Here is a 21697-nt window from a genome sequence, read left to right as displayed (position 1 = left end):
CTTTTAAACAATCACAATTTTGGAGTGGAGTGTCCCTTTAAGTTTACCATATTTAGGGGTCAATCACAATGCTTTAGATAGACATATCTAATATTTTTTCTACAGAAAAGCATCATTAATGTATATGGGAATCTTTGTAGATTAATCCTTTGTGAAGTTTTTCTAAAGAATCATAATCCTATAATGCTTTCAAAGGTCCATAAAAATGTGTGACTCTCCTGGGACTGGTAAGAATTACCGTACTTTCTTTTTTGAATTAAAAGAAAGTTTGCAGATATGAAAAAGTTCCCAAAATGTCTAGAATCTACAGAATAATTTTAAAGAGAATATTCACCTTGTCCGTAACAGCCCAGCCATGGGCCATTTTCTAAACTTTTGTCACAATATTGTACTTGATATTACAGTAAGTGAATAAGATATTTAGGACTGTCATTTGTCCTTTAAATGAAATTACTGCTGGCTAAATCGGACTAGTGAGTGATCACATTATTTAAAGGGACAGTACACTGTAAAATTGTTTTTCCATAAATGTATTTTAAATAACTTGTTATACCAACTGCAGAGTATAAAATATTTGAGAAATTGCATTTTCGGGTTTATTTGTGTATCTGAAGTAGCTGGTTTTGTGCTTTGAAACCACAGCCTATTACAATGGGTTGAGCTTCAGGTAATATCAGATCTCATTATGTTATCACTTTTATGTACACACACTTGCTTCCTTATCTTATATTTGTCTGGCACACCAAAGCTCAATACATAGAGAGAACAATGGAAAATTATCATTTTATTACTTAACTATCCTGCACCCCACTGAGAGTGTAATCTCTTCTGCTGACTGTGTTTACTTAGGCTTGTCAATAGCGTATACGCCAGTATCAAAACTTTCAGTATAGGTTGGGAAACCACAAGCAAAATCAGCTATTTCAAATGCTGAAACAGGAGTAAAGGAGCCACTTGCAACCAATTTAATACACTCTAGCAGGTAAAAAGGATCATTGGGAATAATTTAAATGGGAGAAAGTTTTTGGGTGAACTGTCCCTTTAAATATACAGATATTTAGTATATTCTCCACATTTATAAATAAATAAAGAGGCTTACCCCTGGCTGCTTCATCTTCTGTAGTGCAAATTTAAGCAGGTATGACAATTGTTCAAGGGTTAGCATTGTCATTGCTTTACTCTGAGTCTCTATGCATTCTGCAACTGTGATTTTCTAAACAAATAAAAAAATAAATTACTCACAACTTTATATACTAAAAGAAACATATGAATTAATAAAACTATTCTGGTATAAAGATATTTATAATACACAATTGTTAAACATAATACAGAAGTTATTCATTAATGTGATGGCTCGATTTAGTCTTAGTTGTTATTTTATTATCAGTTACTTTAAGTGACATAAATGCCTTAGTGTAAAAGGGGGAATTTTAAAAGTGCAGTTTCAGTACCTAATAGTTATTTTGTTTAGCAAGAAAATCAAAGAAGCAAAGCTAATCTAACATGAATTTTATTTCACAGCAGTCTTCTGCACACAAATCCACTTTGGTAAACTTCAAGTAAAACACTAACACACAGATTTATTTAAAAAATACAAAGCAACATAGGTTTGTCCTGTAATTATTATTATTATTATTATTATCGGTTATTTGTAGAGCGCCAACAGATTCCGCAGCGCTAATGTTTACTTTTTTCTGACTCTTTAAAAAGGAAATGCAAATGCTGGAGGAAATGCAAATAAAACATATCGCCCTCTATATATGAGCAATGAGATCTTAAAAAAGACTGTTATTTTAGGGATTCTACAGGTTTCAAGCACAGATTTCAAAAACAATCTGACAACAACTTAAATAAATATACAAACTTATAAACACACACAGTACGGTCATTGGGCATGAATGGAATTGGCCAGCTTGCATACTCCCCCCAAAAAATAATAATAATAAAATATGATAGCTAAAAAACAGACACAGGAGATTGTAAATCTCAATGACCATCAGTGGGGATACAAATGAAAAATCCAATAAATAACTTCATCGCCTGAATCGTACCTCACACTCAGGGCAAAACCAATCCCCCTCTGGTTCAGCTGTCAGTTTCAGACACTTAGCATGATAAACCCTGGGGCAAAGCTCACAGCAGAGAACTTGGCCTTCCCGGTGGCAAATCCAGCAGTAGAAATCATTTCGGCCATCCTGTGGTACAACATCAACAGGATCTGTGGTGAGCGGCTGCTTCATATAGTAAAACGGACCATGCCTTAGCTCTGACTGAAATGTAGGCAAGAAAAACAGATTTGGGTTTAAAAAAATGCTTAAATATGCAGAAAAACAAAATCAATTTGCAGTTAGCACAAAAGATAAAACACATGAGCATTAAAGGGCCATGATACCCACATTTTTTCTTTCATGTTTTAGAAAGAGACTGCATTTTTAAACATCTTTCTAATTTACTTCTATTATCTAATATGTTTTATTCTCTTGATATTCATTGCTGAAAAGCATATCTAGATATGCTCAGTAGCTGCTGATTGGTTGCTGCACATAGAAGCCTCATGTGATTGCCTCACCCATGTGCATTGCTTTTTCTTCAAAATAAATAATAGAAGTAAATTGTAATGTTGTTTAAATTTGTATGTTCTATCTGAATCATGAAATGGCCAACTAATACAACACAATGGTGTACAACTGTACACCCACCAGAAATGTATTTACACACATATCCTCTGCATAACAGTTTAACAGAATACTGCAGAGACTCTCTTAAAGGCACATCAATCTGCATATATTACAGCATCTTATTGTTGCTTGCATATAACTGTATGTTAAACCCCTGTAAAGTCAGTTCTAAAGCAGCAGTGCACTACTGCAAGCTAGCTAAACCGATGAGTCAGTGACAAGAGGCATATGTGTATAACCACTAATCACCAGCCAGCTCTCAGGAGAGCATTGTGGCTCCTGAGCCTTCCTAGGTATTTGCAAGAAATGATAACAAGAGAACACAGTAAATCTGATAAAAGAAGTAAATCAAAGGTCTATTAAAATCACACACTGCTTGGATCATGAAAGGTTAATTTTGACCTCCATGTGCTTTTAAGTAATTCCCACTTGGCCATGCAGTATACTTTCGAAATACAATAATTTCACTTTAGAGACAACATAATGTACAGTAACATCAACAAAACCAGATTACTTGAACATTTTAGCTCACAAAACATAATAGATACAGACAATACTCGCAGAAAATTTGTAACATAGAATGGTCATCTCCGTATACATGTCACAGTATTTTACTGAACGTTTTAAAGATGCAGTCCAAAGCAGGGATTGTATAGATGGAGTAGGGAGGGGCTGATATATCTATATAGAATTTAGGAGTCAACCACAGAAAAAAATAGGAATCAGAGATATTTCTATCAGTATGATTTTTTTTTTTTTTTTAAAGGAATAGGAAAGTCAAAATTAAACTTGCATGATTCAGATAGAGCAGGTACTATTAAGACACATTTAACTTCACTTCTATTTTCAAATGTGCTTTGTTCCCTTAGTATCCCTTGTTGAAAAAGAATATGCACATATCCTACACTAGTGAGAGTTAGATGCTGATTGGTGCCTGCACACATTTGTCTCTTGTGATTGGCTGACTAGATGTGTTCAGTTAGCAACCACTAGTGCAATGCTGTTCCTTCAGCAAAGGATAACAAAATAATGAAGCAAATTTGATAATATAAGTAAATTGAAAAGTTGTTTAAGATTGTATGTTCTATCTGAACCATGGCAAGTGATTTGTCAAGCCCAGAAGTAGGTATTGGGAGCTACGTGAAGTGCAGTTATAAGCAGCAGGAAAAAAAAACATTTTTGTGTACCAGGATGAAAAATAACTAGGCCACTAGTCCAGATCTGCCTTGTATGCATATATTGCTAGCCATTGGTTTACTGCATCTTTAAAAGCATTGCTGCCGAGGAATATTAAATTTCTAAGCTATGCCAAAAACAGTAACAAAACAAAGAAAAAGAATGAAGTAAAATAAAGGGACACACGCAGATGGATATCAGTGTAGTGAAATAGCATTATTGTAACACAACTACTAATTGTGTTTCTTAAAGGGACATAATACTCATATGCTAAATCACTTGAAACTGATGCAGTATAACTGTAAAAAGCTCACAGGAAAAACATAATATATGTAAGAACTTACCTGATAAATTCATTTCTTTCATATTGGCAAGAGTCCATGAGCTAGTGACATATGGGATATACAATCCTACCAGGAGGGGCAAAGTTTCCCAAATCTCAAAATGCCTATAAATACACCCCTCACCACACCCACAATTCAGTTTAACGAATAGCCAAGCAGAAAGGAGTAGAAAGCATCAACAAAGAAAATTTGGAAATAATTGTGCTTTATACAAAAAATCATAAACACCATAAAAAGGGGTGGGCCTCATGGACTCTTGCCAATATGAAAGAAATTAATTTATCAGGTAAGTTCTTACATAAATTATGTTTTCTTTCATGTAATTGGCAAGAGTCCATGAGCTAGTGACATATGGGATAGCAATACCCAAGATGTGGATCTCCACTCAAGAGTCACTAGAGAGGGAGGGAATAAAATAAAAGCAGCCATATTCCGCTGAAAAAATTAGTCCACAACCCAAAAAAATAAGTTTATTTTCATTTTTGAAAGAAAAAAACTTAAAGCAGAGGAATCAAATTGAAACAGCTGCCGGAAGAACTTTTCTACCAAAAACTGCTTCCAAGGAAGCAAATACATCAAAACGGTAGAATTTAGTAAATGTATACAAAGAGGACCAAGTTGCCGCTTTGCAAATCTGATCAACTGAAGCTTCATTCTTAAAAGCCCACGAAGTGGAGACTGATATAGTAGAATGAGCTGTAATTCTCTGAGGCGGGGCCTGACCCGACTCTGAATAAGCTTGATGAATCAAAAGTTTCAACCAAGAAGCCAAGGAATTAGCAGAAGCCTTCTGACCTTTCCTAGGACCAGAAAATAAAACAAATAGACTGGAAGTCTTCCTGAAATCTTTAGTAGCTTCCACATAATATTTCAAAGCTCTTACCACATCCAAAGAATGTAAGGATCTTTCCAAAGAATTCTTAGGATTAGGACACAAGGAAGGGACAACAATTTCTCTACTAATGTTGTTAGAATTCACAACCTTAGGTAAAAATTGAAAAGAAGTCCGCAAAAAAAAAAAAAAAAAAAAATCAGAAAAGGAGACACAAGAAAGAGCAGATAACTCAGAAACTCTTCTAGCAGAAGAGATGGCCAAAAGGAACAACACTTTCCAAGAAAGTAGTTTAATGTCCAAAGAATGCATAGGTTCAAATGGAGGAGCCTGTAAAGCCTTCAGAACTAAATTAAGACTCCAAGGAGGAGAAATTGATTTAATAACAGGCTTAATACGAACTAAAGCCTGTACAAAACAGTGTATATAAGGAAGTATAGCAATCTTTCTGTGAAATAAAACAGAAAGAGCGGAGATTTGTACTTTCAAGGAACTTGCAGACAAATCCTTATCCAAACCATCCTGAAGAAACTGTAAAATTCTAGGAATTCTAAAAGAATGCCAGGAGAATTTATGAGAAGAACACCATGAAATGTAGGTCTTACAAACTCTATAATAAATCTTTCTAGAGAGAGATTTATGAGCTTGTAACCTAGTATTAATCACTGAGTCAGAGAAACCTCTATGACTTAGTACTAAGCGTTCAATTTCCATACCTTCAAATTTAATGATTTGAGATCCTGATGGAAAAACGGACCTTGAGATAGTAGGTCTGGCCGTAACGGAAGTAGCCGAGGCGGGCAACTGGACATCCGAACCACATCTGCATACCAAAACCTGTGTGGCCATGCTGGAGCCACCAGCAACACAAATGATTGTTCCATGATGATTTTGGAGATCACTCTTGGAAGGAGAACTAGAGGCGGGAAAATGTAAGCAGGATGATAACACCAAGGAAGTGTCAGTGCATCCACTGCTTCCACCTGAACATCCCTGGACCTGGACAGGTATCTGGGAAGTTTCTTGTTTAGATGAGAGGCCATGAGATCTATCTCTGGAAGACCCCACATCTGAACAATCTGAGAAAACACATCTGGATGGAGAGACCACTCCCTTGGATGTAAAGTCTGGCGTCTGAGATAATCCGCCTCCCAATTGTCTACACCTGGGATATGCACCGCAGAGATTAGACAGGAGCTGGATTCCGCCCAAACAAGTATCTGAGATACTTCTTTCATAGCTTGGGGACTGTGAGTCCCACCCTGATGATTGACATATGCCACTGTTGTGATATTGTCTGTCTGAAAACAAATGAATGGTTCTCTCTTTAACAGAGGCCAAAACTCAAGAGCTCTGAGAATTGCACAGAGTTCTAAAATATTTATTGGTAATCTCGCCTCTTGAGATTTCCAAACCCCTTGTGCTGTCAGAGATCCCCAAACAGCTCCCCAACCTGAAAGACTCGCATCTTTTGTGATCACAGTCCAGGTTGGCCGAACAAAAGAAGCCCCTTGAACTAAACGATGGTGATCTAACCACCATGTCAGAAAGTGTCGTACATTGGGATTTAAGGATATTAATTGTGATATCTTTGCATAATCCCTGCACCACTGATTCAGCATACAAAGCTGAAGAGGTCTCATGTGAAAACGAGCAAAGGGGATCGAGTCCGATGCTGCAGTCATGAGACCTAAAACTTCCATGCACATAGCCACTGAAGGGAATGACTGAGACTGAAGATGCCGGCAGGCTGCAACCAATTTTAAACGTCTCTTGTCTGTTAGAGACAGAGTCAAGGGCACTGAATCTATCTGGAAGCCTAAAAAGGTGACCCTTGTCTGAGGAATCAAGAAACGTTTTGGTAAATTGATCCTCCAACCATGTTTCCGAAGAAACAACACTAGTTGATTCGTGTGAGATTCTGCAGTACGTAAAGACTGAGCTAGTACCAAGATATCGTCCAAATAAGGAAACACCGCAATACCCTGTTCTCTGATTACAGAGAGTAGGGCACCCAGAACCTTTGAAAAGAGAGCTAGGCCAAATGGAAGAGCAACAAATTGGTAATGCTTGTTTAGAAAAGAGAATCTCAGAAACTGATAATGTTCTGGATGAATCGGAATATGAAGGTATGCACCCTGCAAGTCTATTGTGGACATATAATGTCCTTGCTGAACAAAAGGCAGAAAAGTCCTTATTAGGGCTGCAACAACTAATCGATAAAATCGATAATAATCGATAATGCAAATCGTTGTCAATTATTTGCATTATCGATTAATCGGTCTATCGATTAGTTGGGCTGCTTGCCACAGCCACACTAGAAAAGGCGTGTCTATTTCCTGTCTATTTCCTGAGCGCGGTGAAGAGAAGAGAAGGAGAAGACGTGTGGGAAGAGAGGATTGTGCGACAGTGAGATTATTTGGGATAGACGTCACTTCTGACTTCATCTGCTGCAAGGTGGGTAATTATGGGTAATAACTTAGTACTAGCGTTAAGCAATGGAGGAGGGAGATATTGGATTCGGCTGGCTGCTACTTGACTGTGAGTAGATCGCGGGCACCGGTCATGGAAGGGGAAGGTCTGACTCTGAGTCTGGATCAAGTAAAACTTGCTAAAATAATAATATATAACCTCTGGTGGTCTTCTGTTTGATTTTACAACACTCCGGTTGCTGCTAGCTTCTGTAACTGTTAGGGAGGATAGCACAGGGAAGGGTGTGAGCTGTGAGGAGATTGCGGGCACCGGGTCATGGAAGGGGAGGGGCTAAGGTAAGGGTCCGGATCAAGTAACTTGCTGGTCTCACTGTAGCGTGTTTTTTTTTATTTAACTAATAACTCAAAGCCAAGCCAACTTAGCCAAGAGAAGTGCATTAGCGCAAGCATACAAAAACACTGAGACCAGAGCTTATGTCTTAATCCTCTTGGCTCCGCCTCCCAGCAAGTTACTTGATCCAGACCCTCACCTTAGCCCCTCCCCTTCCATGCGACCCGGTGCCCTCAATCTCCTCAGTCCTCACACCTCTGTGCTATCCTTCCTAACAGTTGCAGAAGCAGTCACAGGAAATGTTGTAAAATCAAACAGTCAGTGAGACCACCAGAGGTTATGTATTATTATCTTAGCAAGTTACTTGATCTGGAGTCAGACCCTCACCTTAGCCCCTTCCATGACCCGGTGCCCACGATCTCCTCACACCCCTGTGCTATGACTGCTATCCTTCCTAACAGTTACTTACAGAAGCAGTAGCAGCCCCTACAGTCACAGCACAGCAGTGTTGTATGCACTGCAGTGACAGTCAATAGTTGATCTTTTTTTCTTAATTTAGACAACCTTGGTGTAATAAAAGCAAAGTAAATAAATATGTCAACTTGGCAGCCAGCTACAGCTGAGCTAATAAATTATGACAACAATACATTTGCTCTGCTAAGTCTTTAAAAGTTTGTAAGTTGTGTAATTTAAAGTAGTTTGTGTTGTGTACAGTTGTACAGTGAACTTGATAAGATAAAAAGTTTAACTATTTGTATTTCTGCAGTAAGGCAGTTTTTTTAATACTCTGTTAAACAAAACAGAGTTTGTTTGTTCATTATTATATTTTTTTACAAATAGTATATTGTTCAGTGTTTTTTTTTTTTTGTTTTTTTTTTATCCGATTAATCGAAAAAATAATCGACCAACTAATCGATTATGAAAATAATCGTTAGTTGCAGCCCTAGTCCTTATAGTCACGATTTTGAAAGTTGGTACTCTTATATAACGATTCAAAATTTTCAGATCCAGAACTGGTCTGAATAAATTTTCCTTCTTTGGAACAATGAATAGATTGAATAAAACCCCAAACCTTGTTCCTGAAGAGGAACTGGCATGATTATCCCTGAAGACTCCAGGTCTGAAAAACACTTCAGGAAAGCCTGAGCTTTTACTGGATTTGCTGGGATACGTGAGAGAAAAAATCTTCTCACAGGAGGTCTTACTCTGAATCCTATTCGATACACTTGAGAGATAATGCTCTGAATCCATTGATTTTGTACAGATTTTATCCAAATATCCTTGAAAAACCTTAATCTGCCCCCTACCAGCTGAGCTGGAATGAGGGCCGCACCTTCATGCGGACTTAGGGGCTGACTTTGGTTTCCTAAATGGCTTGGATTTATTCCAATTTGAGGAAGGCTTCCAATTGGAAGCAGATTCCTTGGGGGGAGGATTGAGATTTTTGTTCCTTATTCTGACGAAAGGAACGAAAACGGTTAGAAGCCTTAGATTTACCCTTAGGTTTTTTATCCTGAGGCAGAAAAACTCCCTTTCCCCCATTGACAGTTGAAATAATAGAATCCAACTGAGAACCAAATAAATTATTACCTTGGAAAGAAAGAGATAGTAATCTAGATTTAGAAGTCATATCAGCATTCCAAGATTTAAAGGGACCTTAAACACCTGGCATTAGGGTTTTGTGTTTTTTTTTATTCATAATGTTTTTTCAGTTTTTAAAATGCAAATACCTTTTATTTTTTTATTATAGGTGTTCAATTATTTTTTTTTTTATTTTCTGACCGCTCCGTGAAGACATGGGTGAAAGTGATGCTGAGAAAACTGTAAGTCTGCTTATTGCTGTGAGCGTGCACGCATATAGACATCGCGCTCACAGCATAACTAAAAAACTACTGCTCCTATAAAGTTTGCAGCTATAATATTTATTGCTAAAGCAGCATATCTTTTGAACTGGCCTCAGCTATTGTTTGTTATATAGCTGTAAGATAAACATTCATTATCGATTATTAAAAAAATATAATATTTACTCTAGACTGTAAAAATCCTCAATGTAGTGCAAGGGAAAGAGGGATGGGTAGGGATCCTCCAACACAGTTACAGCTCAGCGAGGCGACTGCTGTCTCATAAATATATTATGTTATCTTTATCACTAAGCTGTGTCACCATTCCACCCCTCTCTCTAAGCTCCCGGAGTCCCGCTCAAGCCATACATTTTTTTCTTTACTTTCAGAGTTTGTTTAGATCGGACCCTTTGAAAATCTTATCCTTAGTTTTTGATTTACGGCTTTGACCAGCAGCTCAGATGAGAACAGAGAGCGTGAGCTGCTGGTCAAAGCCGTAAATCAAAAACTAAGGATAAGATTTTCAAAGGGTCCGATCTAAACAAACTCTGAAAGTAAAGAAAAAAATGTATGGCTTGAGCGGGACTCCGGGAGCTTAGAGAGAGGGGTGGAATGGTGACACAGCTTAGTGATAAAGATAACATAATATATTTATGAGACAGCAGTCGCCTCGCTGAGCTGTAACTGTGTTGGAGGATCCCTACCCATCCCTCTTTCCCTTGCACTACATTGAGGATTTTTACAGTCTAGAGTAAATATTATATTTTTTTAATAATCGATAATGAATGTTTATCTTACAGCTATATAACAAACCATAGCTGAGGCCAGTTCAAAAGATATGCTGCTTTAGCAATAAATATTATAGCTGCAAACTTTATAGGAGCAGTAGTTTTTTAGTTATGCTGTGAGCGCGATGTCTATATGCGTGCACGCTCACAGCAATAAGCAGACTTACAGTTTTCTCAGCATCACTTTCACCCATGTCTTCACAGAGCTGTCAGAAAATAAAAAAAAAATAATTGAACACCTATAATAAAAAAAAACATAATTTATGTAAGAACTTACCTGATAAATTCATTTCTTTCATATTAACAAGAGTCCATGAGCTAGTGACGTATGGGATATACATTCCTACCAGGAGGGGCAAAGTTTCCCAAACCTTAAAATGCCTATAAATACACCCCTCACCACACCCACAAATCAGTTTAACGAATAGCCAAGAAGTGGGGTGATAAGAAAAAAAGTGCGAAGCATATAAAATAAGGAATTGGAATAATTGTGCTTTATACAAAAAAATCATAACCACCACAAAAAAGGGTGGGCCTCATGGACTCTTGTTAATATGAAAGAAATGAATTTATCAGGTAAGTTCTTACATAAATTATGTTTTCTTTCATGTAATTAACAAGAGTCCATGAGCTAGTGACGTATGGGATAATGACTACCCAAGATGTGGATCTTTCCACACAAGAGTCACTAGAGAGGGAGGGATAAAATAAAGACAGCCAATTCCTGCTGAAAATAATCCACACCCAAATAAAAGTTTAACAAAAAACATAAGCAGAAGATTCAAACTGAAACCGCTGCCTGAAGAACTTTTCTACCAAAAACTGCTTCAGAAGAAGAAAATACATCAAAATGGTAGAATTTAGTAAAAGTATGCAAAGAGGACCAAGTTGCTGCTTTGCAGATCTGGTCAACCGAAGCTTCATTCCTAAACGCCCAGGAAGTAGAAACTGACCTAGTAGAATGAGCTGTAATTCTTTGAGGCGGAATTTTACCCGACTCAACATAGGCAAGATGAATTAAAGATTTCAACCAAGATGCCAAAGAAATGGCAGAAGCTTTCTGGCCTTTCCTAGAACCGGAAAAGATAACAAATAGACTAGAAGTCTTACGGAAAGATTTCGTAGCTTCAACATAATATTTCAAAGCTCTAACAACATCCAAAGAATGCAATGATTTCTCCTTAGAATTCTTAGGATTAGGACATAATGAAGGAACCACAATTTCTCTACTAATGTTGTTGGAATTCACAACTTTAGGTAAAAATTCAAAAGAAGTTCGCAACACCGCCTTATCCTGATGAAAAATCAGAAAAGGAGACTCACACGAAAGAGCAGATAATTCAGAAACTCTTCTAGCAGAAGAGATGGCCAAAAGGAACAAAACTTTCCAAGAAAGTAATTTAATGTCCAATGAATGCAAAGGTTCAAACGGAGGAGCTTGAAGAGCTCCCAAAACCAAATTCAAACTCCATGGAGGAGAAATTGACTTAATGACAGGTTTTATACGAACCAAAGCTTGTACAAAACAATGAATATCAGGAAGAATAGCAATCTTTCTGTGAAAAAGAACAGAAAGAGCAGAGATTTGTCCTTTCAAAGAACTTGCGGACAAACCCTTATCCAAACCATCCTGAAGAAATTGTAAAATTCTCGGTATTCTAAAAGAATGCCAAGAAAAATGATGAGAAAGACACCATGAAATATAAGTCTTCCAGACTCTATAATATATCTCTCTAGATACAGATTTACGAGCCTGTAACATAGTATTAATCACGGAGTCAGAGAAACCTCTATGACCAAGAATCAAGCGTTCAATCTCCATACCTTTAAATTTAAGGATTTCAGATCCGGATGGAAAAAAGGACCTTGTGACAGAAGGTCTGGTCTTAACGGAAGAGTCCATGGCTGGCAAGATGCCATCCGGACAAGATCCGCATACCAAAACCTGTGAGGCCATGCCGGAGCTATTAGCAGAACAAACGAGCATTCCCTCAGAATCTTGGAGATTACTCTTGGAAGAAGAACTAGAGGCGGAAAGATATAGGCAGGATGATACTTCCAAGGAAGTGATAATGCATCCACTGCCTCCGCCTGAGGATCCCGGGATCTGGACAGATACCTGGGAAGTTTCTTGTTTAGATGAGAGGCCATCAGATCTATCTCTGGGAGCCCCCACATTTGAACAATCTGAAGAAATACCTCTGGGTGAAGAGACCAATCGCCCGGATGCAACGTTTGGCGACTGAGATAATCCGCTTCCCAATTGTCTACACCTGGGATATGAACCGCAGAGATTAGACAGGAGCTGGATTCCGCCCAAACCAAAATTCGAGATACTTCTTTCATAGCCAGAGGACTGTGAGTCCCTCCTTGATGATTGATGTATGCCACAGTTGTGACATTGTCTGTCTGAAAACAAATGAACGATTCTCTCTTCAGAAGAGGCCAAAACTGAAGAGCTCTGAAAACTGCACGGAGTTCCAAGATATTGATCGGTAATCTCACCTCCTGAGATTCCCAAACTCCTTGTGCCGTCAGAGATCCCCACACAGCTCCCCAACCTGTGAGACTTGCATCTGTTGAAATTATAGTCCAGGTCGGAAGAACAAAAGAAGCCCCCTGAATTAAACGATGGTGATCTGTCCACCACGTTAGAGAGTGCCGAACAATCGGTTTTAAAGATATTAATTGATATATCTTCGTGTAATCCCTGCACCATTGGTTCAGCATACAGAGCTGAAGAGGTCGCATGTGAAAACGAGCAAAGGGGATCGCGTCCGATGCAGCAGTCATAAGACCTAGAATTTCCATGCATAAGGCTACCGAAGGGAATGATTGAGACTGAAGGTTACGACAGGCTGTAATCAATTTTAGACGTCTCTTGTCTGTTAAAGACAAAGTCATGGACACTGAATCTATCTGGAAACCCAGAAAGGTTACCCTTGTTTGAGGAATCAAAGAACTTTTTGGTAAATTGATCCTCCAACCATGATCTTGAAGAAACAACACAAGTCGATTCGTATGAGACTCTGCTAAATGTAAAGACGGAGCAAGTACCAAGATATCGTCCAAATAAGGAAATACCACAATACCCTGTTCTCTGATTACAGACAGAAGGGCACCGAGAATCTTTGTGAAAATTCTTGGAGCTGTAGCAAGGCCAAACGGTAGAGCCACAAATTGGTAATGCTTGTCTAGAAAAGAGAATCTCAGGAACTGATAATGATCTGGATGAATCGGAATATGCAGATATGCATCCTGTAAATCTATTGTGGACATATAATTCCCTTGCTGAACAAAAGGCAATATAGTCCTTACAGTTATCATCTTGAACGTTGGTATCCTTACATAACGATTCAATAATTTTAGATCCAGAACTGGTCTGAAGGAATTCTCCTTCTTTGGTACAATGAAGAGATTTGAATAAAACCCCATCCCCTGTTCCGGAACTGGAACTGGCATAATTACTCCAGCCAACTCTAGATCTGAAACACAATTCAGAAATGCTTGAGCTTTCACTGGATTTACTGGGACATGGGAAAGAAAAAATCTCTTTGCAGGAGGTCTCATCTTGAAACCAATTCTGTACCCTTCTGAAACAATGTTCTGAATCCAAAGATTGTGAACAGAACTGATCCAAATTTCTTTGAAAAAACGTAACCTGCCCCCTACCAGCTGAACTGGAATGAGGGCCGTACCTTCATGTGAACTTAGAAGCAGGCTTTGCCTTTCTAGCAGGCTTGGATTTATTCCAGACTGGAGATGGTTTCCAAACTGAAACTGCTCCTGAGGACGAAGGATCAGGCTTTTGTTCTTTGTTGAAACGAAAGGAACGAAAACGATTGTTAGCCCTGTTTTTACCTTTAGACTTTTTATCCTGTGGTAAAAAAGTTCCTTTCCCACCAGTAACAGTTGAAATAATAGAATCCAACTGAGAACCAAATAATTTGTTTCCCTGGAAAGAAATGGAAAGTAGAGTTGATTTAGAAGCCATATCAGCATTCCAAGTCTTAAGCCATAAAGCTCTTCTGGCTAAGATAGCCAGAGACATAAATCTAACATCAACTCTAATAATATCAAAAATGGCATCACAGATGAAATTATTAGCATGCTGGAGAAGAATAATAATATCATGAGAATCACGATTTGTTACTTGTTGCGCTAGAGTTTCCAACCAAAAAGTTGAAGCTGCAGCAACATCAGCCAATGATATAGCAGGTCTAAGAAGATTACCTGAACATAGATAAGCTTTTCTTAGAAAAGATTCAATTTTTCTCTCTAAAGGATCCTTAAACGAGGTACCATCTGATGTAGGAATGGTAGTACGTTTAGCAAGGGTAGAAATAGCCCCATCAACTTTAGGGATTTTGTCCCAAAATTCTAATCTGTCAGGCGGAACAGGATATAATTGCTTAAAACGTTTAGAAGGAGTAAATGAATTACCCAATCTATCCCATTCCTTAGCAATTACTGCAGAAATAGCATTAGGAACAGGAAAGACTTCTGGAATAACCGCAGGAGCTTTAAAAACCTTATCCAAACGTATAGAATTAGTATCAAGAGGACTAGAATCCTCTATTTCTAAAGCAATTAGTACTTCTTTAAGTAAAGAGCGAATAAATTCCATCTTAAATAAATATGAAGATTTATCAGCATCAATCTCTGAGACAGAATCCTCTGAACCAGAAGAGTCCAAAGAATCAGAATGATGGTGTTCATTTAAAAATTCATCTGTAGAGAGAGAAGATTTAAAAGACTTTTTACGTTTACTAGAAGGAGAAATAACAGACAAAGCCTTCTTTATGGATTCAGAAACAAAATCTCTTATGTTATCAGGAACATTCTGCACCTTAGATGTTGAGGGAACTGCAACAGACAATGGTACATCACTAAAGGAAATATTATCTGCATTAACAAGTTTGTCATGACATTAAATACAAACAACAGCTGGAGGAATAGCTACCAAAAGTTTACAGCAGATACACTTAGCTTTGGTAGATCCAGCAGGCAGAGGTTTTCCTGTAGTATCTTCTGGCTCAGATGCAACGTGAGACATCTTGCAATATGTAAGAGAAAAAACAACATATAAAGCAAAATAGATCAAATTCCTTATAAGACAGTTTCAGGAATGGGAAAAAAATGCCAAACATCAAGCTTCTAGCAACCAGAAGCAAATGAAAAATGATTCTGAAATAATGTGGAGACAAAAGCGACGCCCATATTTTTTGGCGCCAAATAAGACGCTCACATTATTTGGCGCCTAAATGCTTTTGGCGCCAAAAATGACGCCACATCCGGAACGCCGACATTTTTGGCGCAAAATAACGTCAAAAAAATGACGCAACTTCCGGCGACACGTATGACGCCGGAAACGGAAATGAATTTTTGCGCCAAAAAAATCCGCGCCAAGAATGACGCAATAAAATGAAGCATTTTCAGCCCCCGCGAGCCTAACAGCCCACAGGGAAAAAGTCAAATTTTTGAGGTAAGAAAAATATGATAATTAAAGCATAATCCCAAATATGAAACTGACTGTCTGGAAATAAGGAAAGTTGAACATTCTGAGTCAAGGCAAATAAATGTTTGAATACATATATTTAGAACTTTATAAATAAAGTGCCCAACCATAGCTTAGAGTGTCACAGAAAATAAGACTTACTTACCCCAGGACACTCATCTACATGTTTGTAGAAAGCCAAACCAGTACTGAAACGAGAATCAGTAGAGGAAATGGTAAATATAAGAGTATATCGTCGATCTGAAAAGGGAGGTAAGAGATGAATCTCTACGACCGATAACAGAGAACCTTATGAAATAGACCCCGTAGAAGGAGATCACTGCATTCAATAGGCAATACTCTCCTCACATCCCTCTGACATTCACTGCACGCTGAGAGGAAAACCGGGCTCCAACTTGCTGCGGAGCGCATATCAACGTAGAATCTAGCACAAACTTACTTCACCACCTCCCTTGGAGGCAAAGTTTGTAAAACTGATTTGTGGGTGTGGTGAGGGGTGTATTTATAGGCATTTTAAGGTTTGGGAAACTTTGCCCCTCCTGGTAGGAATGTATATCCCATACGTCACTAGCTCATGGACTCTTGTTAATTACATGAAAGAAATAAAAGGTATTTGCATTTTAAAAACTGTAAAAACATTATGAATAAAAACAAAACAAAACCCTGGCTAACAATAATCACCGACAAGCCGGTCCTCTCACACAGCTATCATTCAGTGAAACTGAAAACGGCTGCAATTGACTCCACTAAATCTATGAAGTTCGTTCACAAAGTTAATGAGAACGAGCTTCATAGAAGCAGCTAAGACGTTGCTTTCTTTGTATGCACATGCACGGAAGTAAAGAAGGGAGTGCACATCAAGTCGGCATATTATCCCATACAACGTGCGTTACAACATGGCGGCTACCACTGCATTCAGTAGGCGGTGGTTTAGTGGTAAAATTCAAAATAAAAGATAATTGAGCAGAAGCAAGATAAAAATATGGAGAAACAAATAATGTTTAAAACTAAAACAAAATGTTTAAAAAAAATAATAATTAAATGAAAACAGAAGGTGTTTAGGGTCCCTTTAAGCCACAAAACTCTTGTAGCTAATATAGCTAAAGACATGGATCTAACATCAATTTTGATAATATCAAAAATGGCATCACAAATAAAATGATTAGCATATTGCAGTAAGCGAATAATGCTAGATAAGTCAAAATCCAATTCTTGTTGCGCTAAATTCTCCAACCAGAAAGTTGATGCAGCTGCAACATCAGCCAAAGAAATTGCAGGCCTGAGAAGATGACCTGAATATAAATAGGCCTTCCTTAGATAAGATTCAAGTTTCCTATCTAAAGGATCCTTAAAGGAAGTACTATCTTCCATAGGAATAGTGGTACGTTTAGCAAGAGTAGAAATAGCATCATCAACATTGGGGATTTTTTCCCAAAACTCTATAGATTTTGCTGGTAAAGGATACAATTTTTTAAACCTTGAAGAAGGAATAAAAGAAGTACCTGGCTTATTCCATTCCTTAGAAATCATATCAGAAATAGCCTCAGGAATAGGAAAAACCCCTGGAGAAACCACAGGAGGTTTAAAAACAGCATTTAAACGTTTATTAGACTGAATGTCAATAGGACTGGTTACCTCAATATCCAAAGTAATTAACACTTCTTTTAATAAAGAACGCATATACTCTATTTTAAATAAATAAGTAGATTTGTCAGTGTCAATGTCTGAGGAAGGATCTTCTGTATCAGATAGATCCTCATCAGAAAAGGATAAATTATTATATTGTTGGTCATTTGAAATTTCATCAACTAAATGAGAAGTTTTAAAAGACCTTTTACGTTTATTAGAAGGTGGAAATGCAGACAAAGCCTTCAGGATAGAATCAGAAACAAATTCTTTAAAATTTACAGGTATATCATGCACATTAGAAGTTGAAGGAACTGCAACTGGCAATGTACTATTACTGATGGATACACTATCTGCATGTAAAAGTTTATCATGACAACTATTACAAATGACATTCGGCGAAATAATTTCTACAATTTTACAACAAATGCACTTAGCTTTGGTAGAACCGATGTCAGGCAGCAATGTTCCAGCAGAAACTTCTGAGGCAGGATCAGATTGAGACATCTTGCAAAATGTAAGAGAAAAAACAACATATAAAGCAAAATGATCTATTTGCTTATATGACAGTTTCAGGAATGGGAAAAAATGCAAATAGCATAGCCCTCTGATAGAGAAAAAGGCAAGAGGCAAACATCAATGGGTATTGAAATAATGAAAAAGTTTGGCGCCGGAAATGACACACTCACGTCACTAATGACGCAACCGTGTGAAAGGTCTCGGCATCAAGTATGACGCCGGAAATGATGAAGTTGCGTCATAGACGTATTTTTTCGCGCCAAAAATATTTTCGCGCCAAGAATGACACAATAAAGTTTAGCATTTGACGCACCCGTGGGCCTAATACCGCCCGCAATTTGCAAGAAGTAGTCAATTGAAAAAAAGACTAAACCCCAGGTAAGAAATAATTTTCTTTAAAAAAATGTTTATATTCCCCAAATATGAAACTGACAGTCTGCAGAAGGAAATTCATGAACCTGACTCATGGCAAATATAAGTACAATACATATATTCAGAACTGTATATAAATGCATAAAGTGCCAAACCATAGCTGAGGTGTCGTAAGTAATAAAAAACATACTTACCAAAAGACACCGATCCACATATAGCAGATAGCCAAACCAGTACTTAAACAGTTATCAGTAGAGGTAATGGTCAATTTGAGAGTATATCGTCGATCTGAAAAGGGAGGTAAGAGATGAATCTGTACGACCGATAGCAGAGAACCTATGAAATAGACCCCCGTTAGGGAAATCATCGTATTCAATAAGTGATACTCCCTTCACGTCCCTCTGACATTCGCTGTACTCAGAGGAATCGGGCTTCAACAATGCTGAGAAGCGCATATCAAAGTAGAAATCTTAGCACAAACTTACTTCACCACTTCCATAGGAGACAAAGTTTGTAAAACTGAATTGTGGGTGTGGTGAGGGGTGTATTTATAGGCATTTTGAGGTTTGGGAAACTTTGCCCCTCCTGGTAGGATTGTATATCCCATATGTCACTAGCTCATGGACTCTTGTCAATTACATGAAATAAATATCACCCGAGCATCTCTATGTAAAAAAGGAAGATATTTTACCTCACAATTTCCTCAGCTCAGCAGAGTAAGTTCTGTGTAAAAAGTTATACTCAGCTGCTCCCAGCTACAGGTAAAAAAAAAAAAAAGAAGAAGAAGAAATGAACAGCAGCCAATCAGCATCAGCAGTGCTTAGGTCATGAACTCTCTTACTGTGATCTCATGAGATTTCACTTAACTCTCATGAGATTTCATTGTTACACTAACTGAATAGGGAAATTACATGAGAGTGCACGAGGCTCATCCTTTCAGCTGTCCCGGGACAGACATACTAATATGCTGCTTAGAAATCCTTTACAATGGGATGTGGCTACTGAGGAACTTTTAAGGTAAAATATCTTTCATTCTTACATAGAGATGTTCAGGTGATATTTTCTAGTTCGCTTTTTACAGCTATACTGCATCACTTTCAAGTGTTTAAACATTTGGGTATTATGGCCCTTTAAACAAGAAATGAAGCATACTAATACAAAGTCACACTTTTTATATATACTGGTAGCTTGGTTCAAAAGCTTATGTTGATTTAAAGAGACAGTGTACTATTAAATGTTCTACCCTTAAATCTGCTCTCTATTATCAATTTTACCAGCTGGAGTGTTTTCATTTGTATTCAAATAGCTCTTTTACAGTTATTTTGGCATTTTTCTGTGGGCTCCTCACCTACATTGAAAATGTTGATACTGGTTTGGTATTGGATATAACAAACAAAAAAGTTATCTAAACATAGCCAGCAGAATAAATTACATTCACAATGGGGGTGGGTGGGGGGGTAGGAGAAATAAGTAATAAAATATAAATTTTTAATTGTTCTCTCTAAGTACTGGATATGGTATGCAGACCGAGAGATAAGATAGGGAATCATGTGAGTCTATAGAAAGTAATAAAATAAGGAGATCTGCTTTACCTGTAAATTCAGCCCATTTTAACAGGTTGCACTGTCAAAGAACAAAACCAGCTATTGTTGTGCAAATATAAACCCAAAGGAGCAAGTTCTCATACATGTAATACTCGGCTGCTAGTGTAAAAAGGTAACTGGAAACACATAAAAGGGGAAACCAACTTTATTGTACACTGTCACTTTATAGAGATTTATATGAAAGAGCAATTTATTGTATTTTAAAGTGCTCTCCAGTATCAAGAGATATCTTTGTGAAATCAGCAAGTGGTTACTAATACAGCAAAACAAATAAAGAAGGAATCCGTTTAGATATATCCCTGCCTCATACATGGCACAAGGTACAATTGGAATATTTCAGGGCTTTTCAAATCCATCTACCTTTGTCACTTTTTACAAAAAAAAAGGTAAAATATTGCCCATTATTATTCTCCATCACTGGAAAACATTACAACATACTGAATATGAGTTTCTAAAATTTGCAGAAAAATGAAATTTATGCTTACCTGATAAATTTGTTTCTTTCTTGACACGGTGAGTCCACGGATCATCATAATTACTATTGGAAATATCACTCCTGACCAGCAGGAGGAGGCAACGAGCACCACAACAAAGCTGTTAAATACCACTCCCCTTACCCACAACCCCCTGTCATTCGACCAAAGGGAAAGGAGAAAGGAAGTAATATAAGGTGCAGAGGTGCCTGAGGTTTATGTAAAAATAAACTGTCTGAAAATACAGGGCGGGCCGTGGACTCACCGTGTCAAGAAAGAAACAAATTTATCAGGTAAGCATAAATTTCATTTTCTTTCTAATGACACAGTGAGTCCACGGATCATTATAATTACTATTGGGAATCAATACCCAAGCTAGAGAACACGGATGATAAGGGAGGGACAACACAGTTAACCTAAACAGAAGGCACCATTGCTTGAAGAACCTTTCTCCCAAAAACAGCCTCAGCTGAAGCAAAAGTATCAAATTTAGAAAATTTAGAAAAAGTGTGTAAAGATGACCAAGTGGCAGCCTTGCAAATCTGATCTACAGAAGCACCATTTTTGAAAGCCCAGGTAGAAGAAACAGCCCTCGTGGAGTGAGCCGTGATTTTCTCAGGAGGCTGCTGACCAGCAGTCTCATATGCCAAGCGAATAATACTCCTCAACCAACAAGAAAACGAAGTAGCCGTAGCTTTCTGACCCTTACGCTTCCCAGAAAAGATAACAAATAAAGAAGAAGACTGGCAAAAATCCTTAGTTGCCTGTAAATAATATTTCAAAGCATGAACTACATCAAGGTTGTGCAACAAATGTTCCTTATGAGAAGAAGGATTAGGACACAAAGAAGGAACAACAATTTCTTGATTAACATTCTTATCTGAAACAACCTTAGGAAGAAACCCGAAAGCAGTACGTAATACCACTTTATCAGAATGAAAAATTAGGAAAGGAGCTTCACACTGTAAAGCTGAAAGCTCCGAAACTCTTTGAGCCGAAGAGATAGCAACCAAAAACAAAACCTTCCAGGTTAACAACTTAATATCCAAAGAATGCATAGGCTCAAACGGAGCCTGTTGGAGAACTCTCAAAACTAAATTAAGACTCCAGGGAGGAGTCAAAAACTTAACCATAGGCCGGATTCTAACCAAAACCTGACAAAA

General features: G+C 37.7%; 1 protein-coding gene across 6 annotated transcripts in view; it reads right to left on the bottom strand.

The window, feature by feature from the left end:
* The window catches only part of ZMYND8 (zinc finger MYND-type containing 8), a 199565-nt gene that overhangs the window by 102643 nt on the left and 75225 nt on the right, over window positions 1–21697 (bottom strand). For all 6 annotated transcript variants that reach the window (XM_053690979.1, XM_053691097.1, XM_053691173.1 and 3 more), the window contains exons 6-7: window positions 2052–2270; window positions 1100–1213 (exon numbers count right to left, since the gene is read on the bottom strand). In XM_053690979.1, the coding sequence (XP_053546954.1) occupies window positions 1100–1213; window positions 2052–2270 (333 nt within the window). The remainder of the gene's footprint in view (window positions 1–1099; window positions 1214–2051; window positions 2271–21697) is intronic.

This window comes from Bombina bombina, chromosome 1, assembly GCF_027579735.1.
Source record: "Bombina bombina isolate aBomBom1 chromosome 1, aBomBom1.pri, whole genome shotgun sequence".
Taxonomy (NCBI): Eukaryota; Metazoa; Chordata; class Amphibia; order Anura; family Bombinatoridae; genus Bombina; species Bombina bombina.
This window is presented reverse-complemented; position numbering and strand designations above follow the sequence as displayed.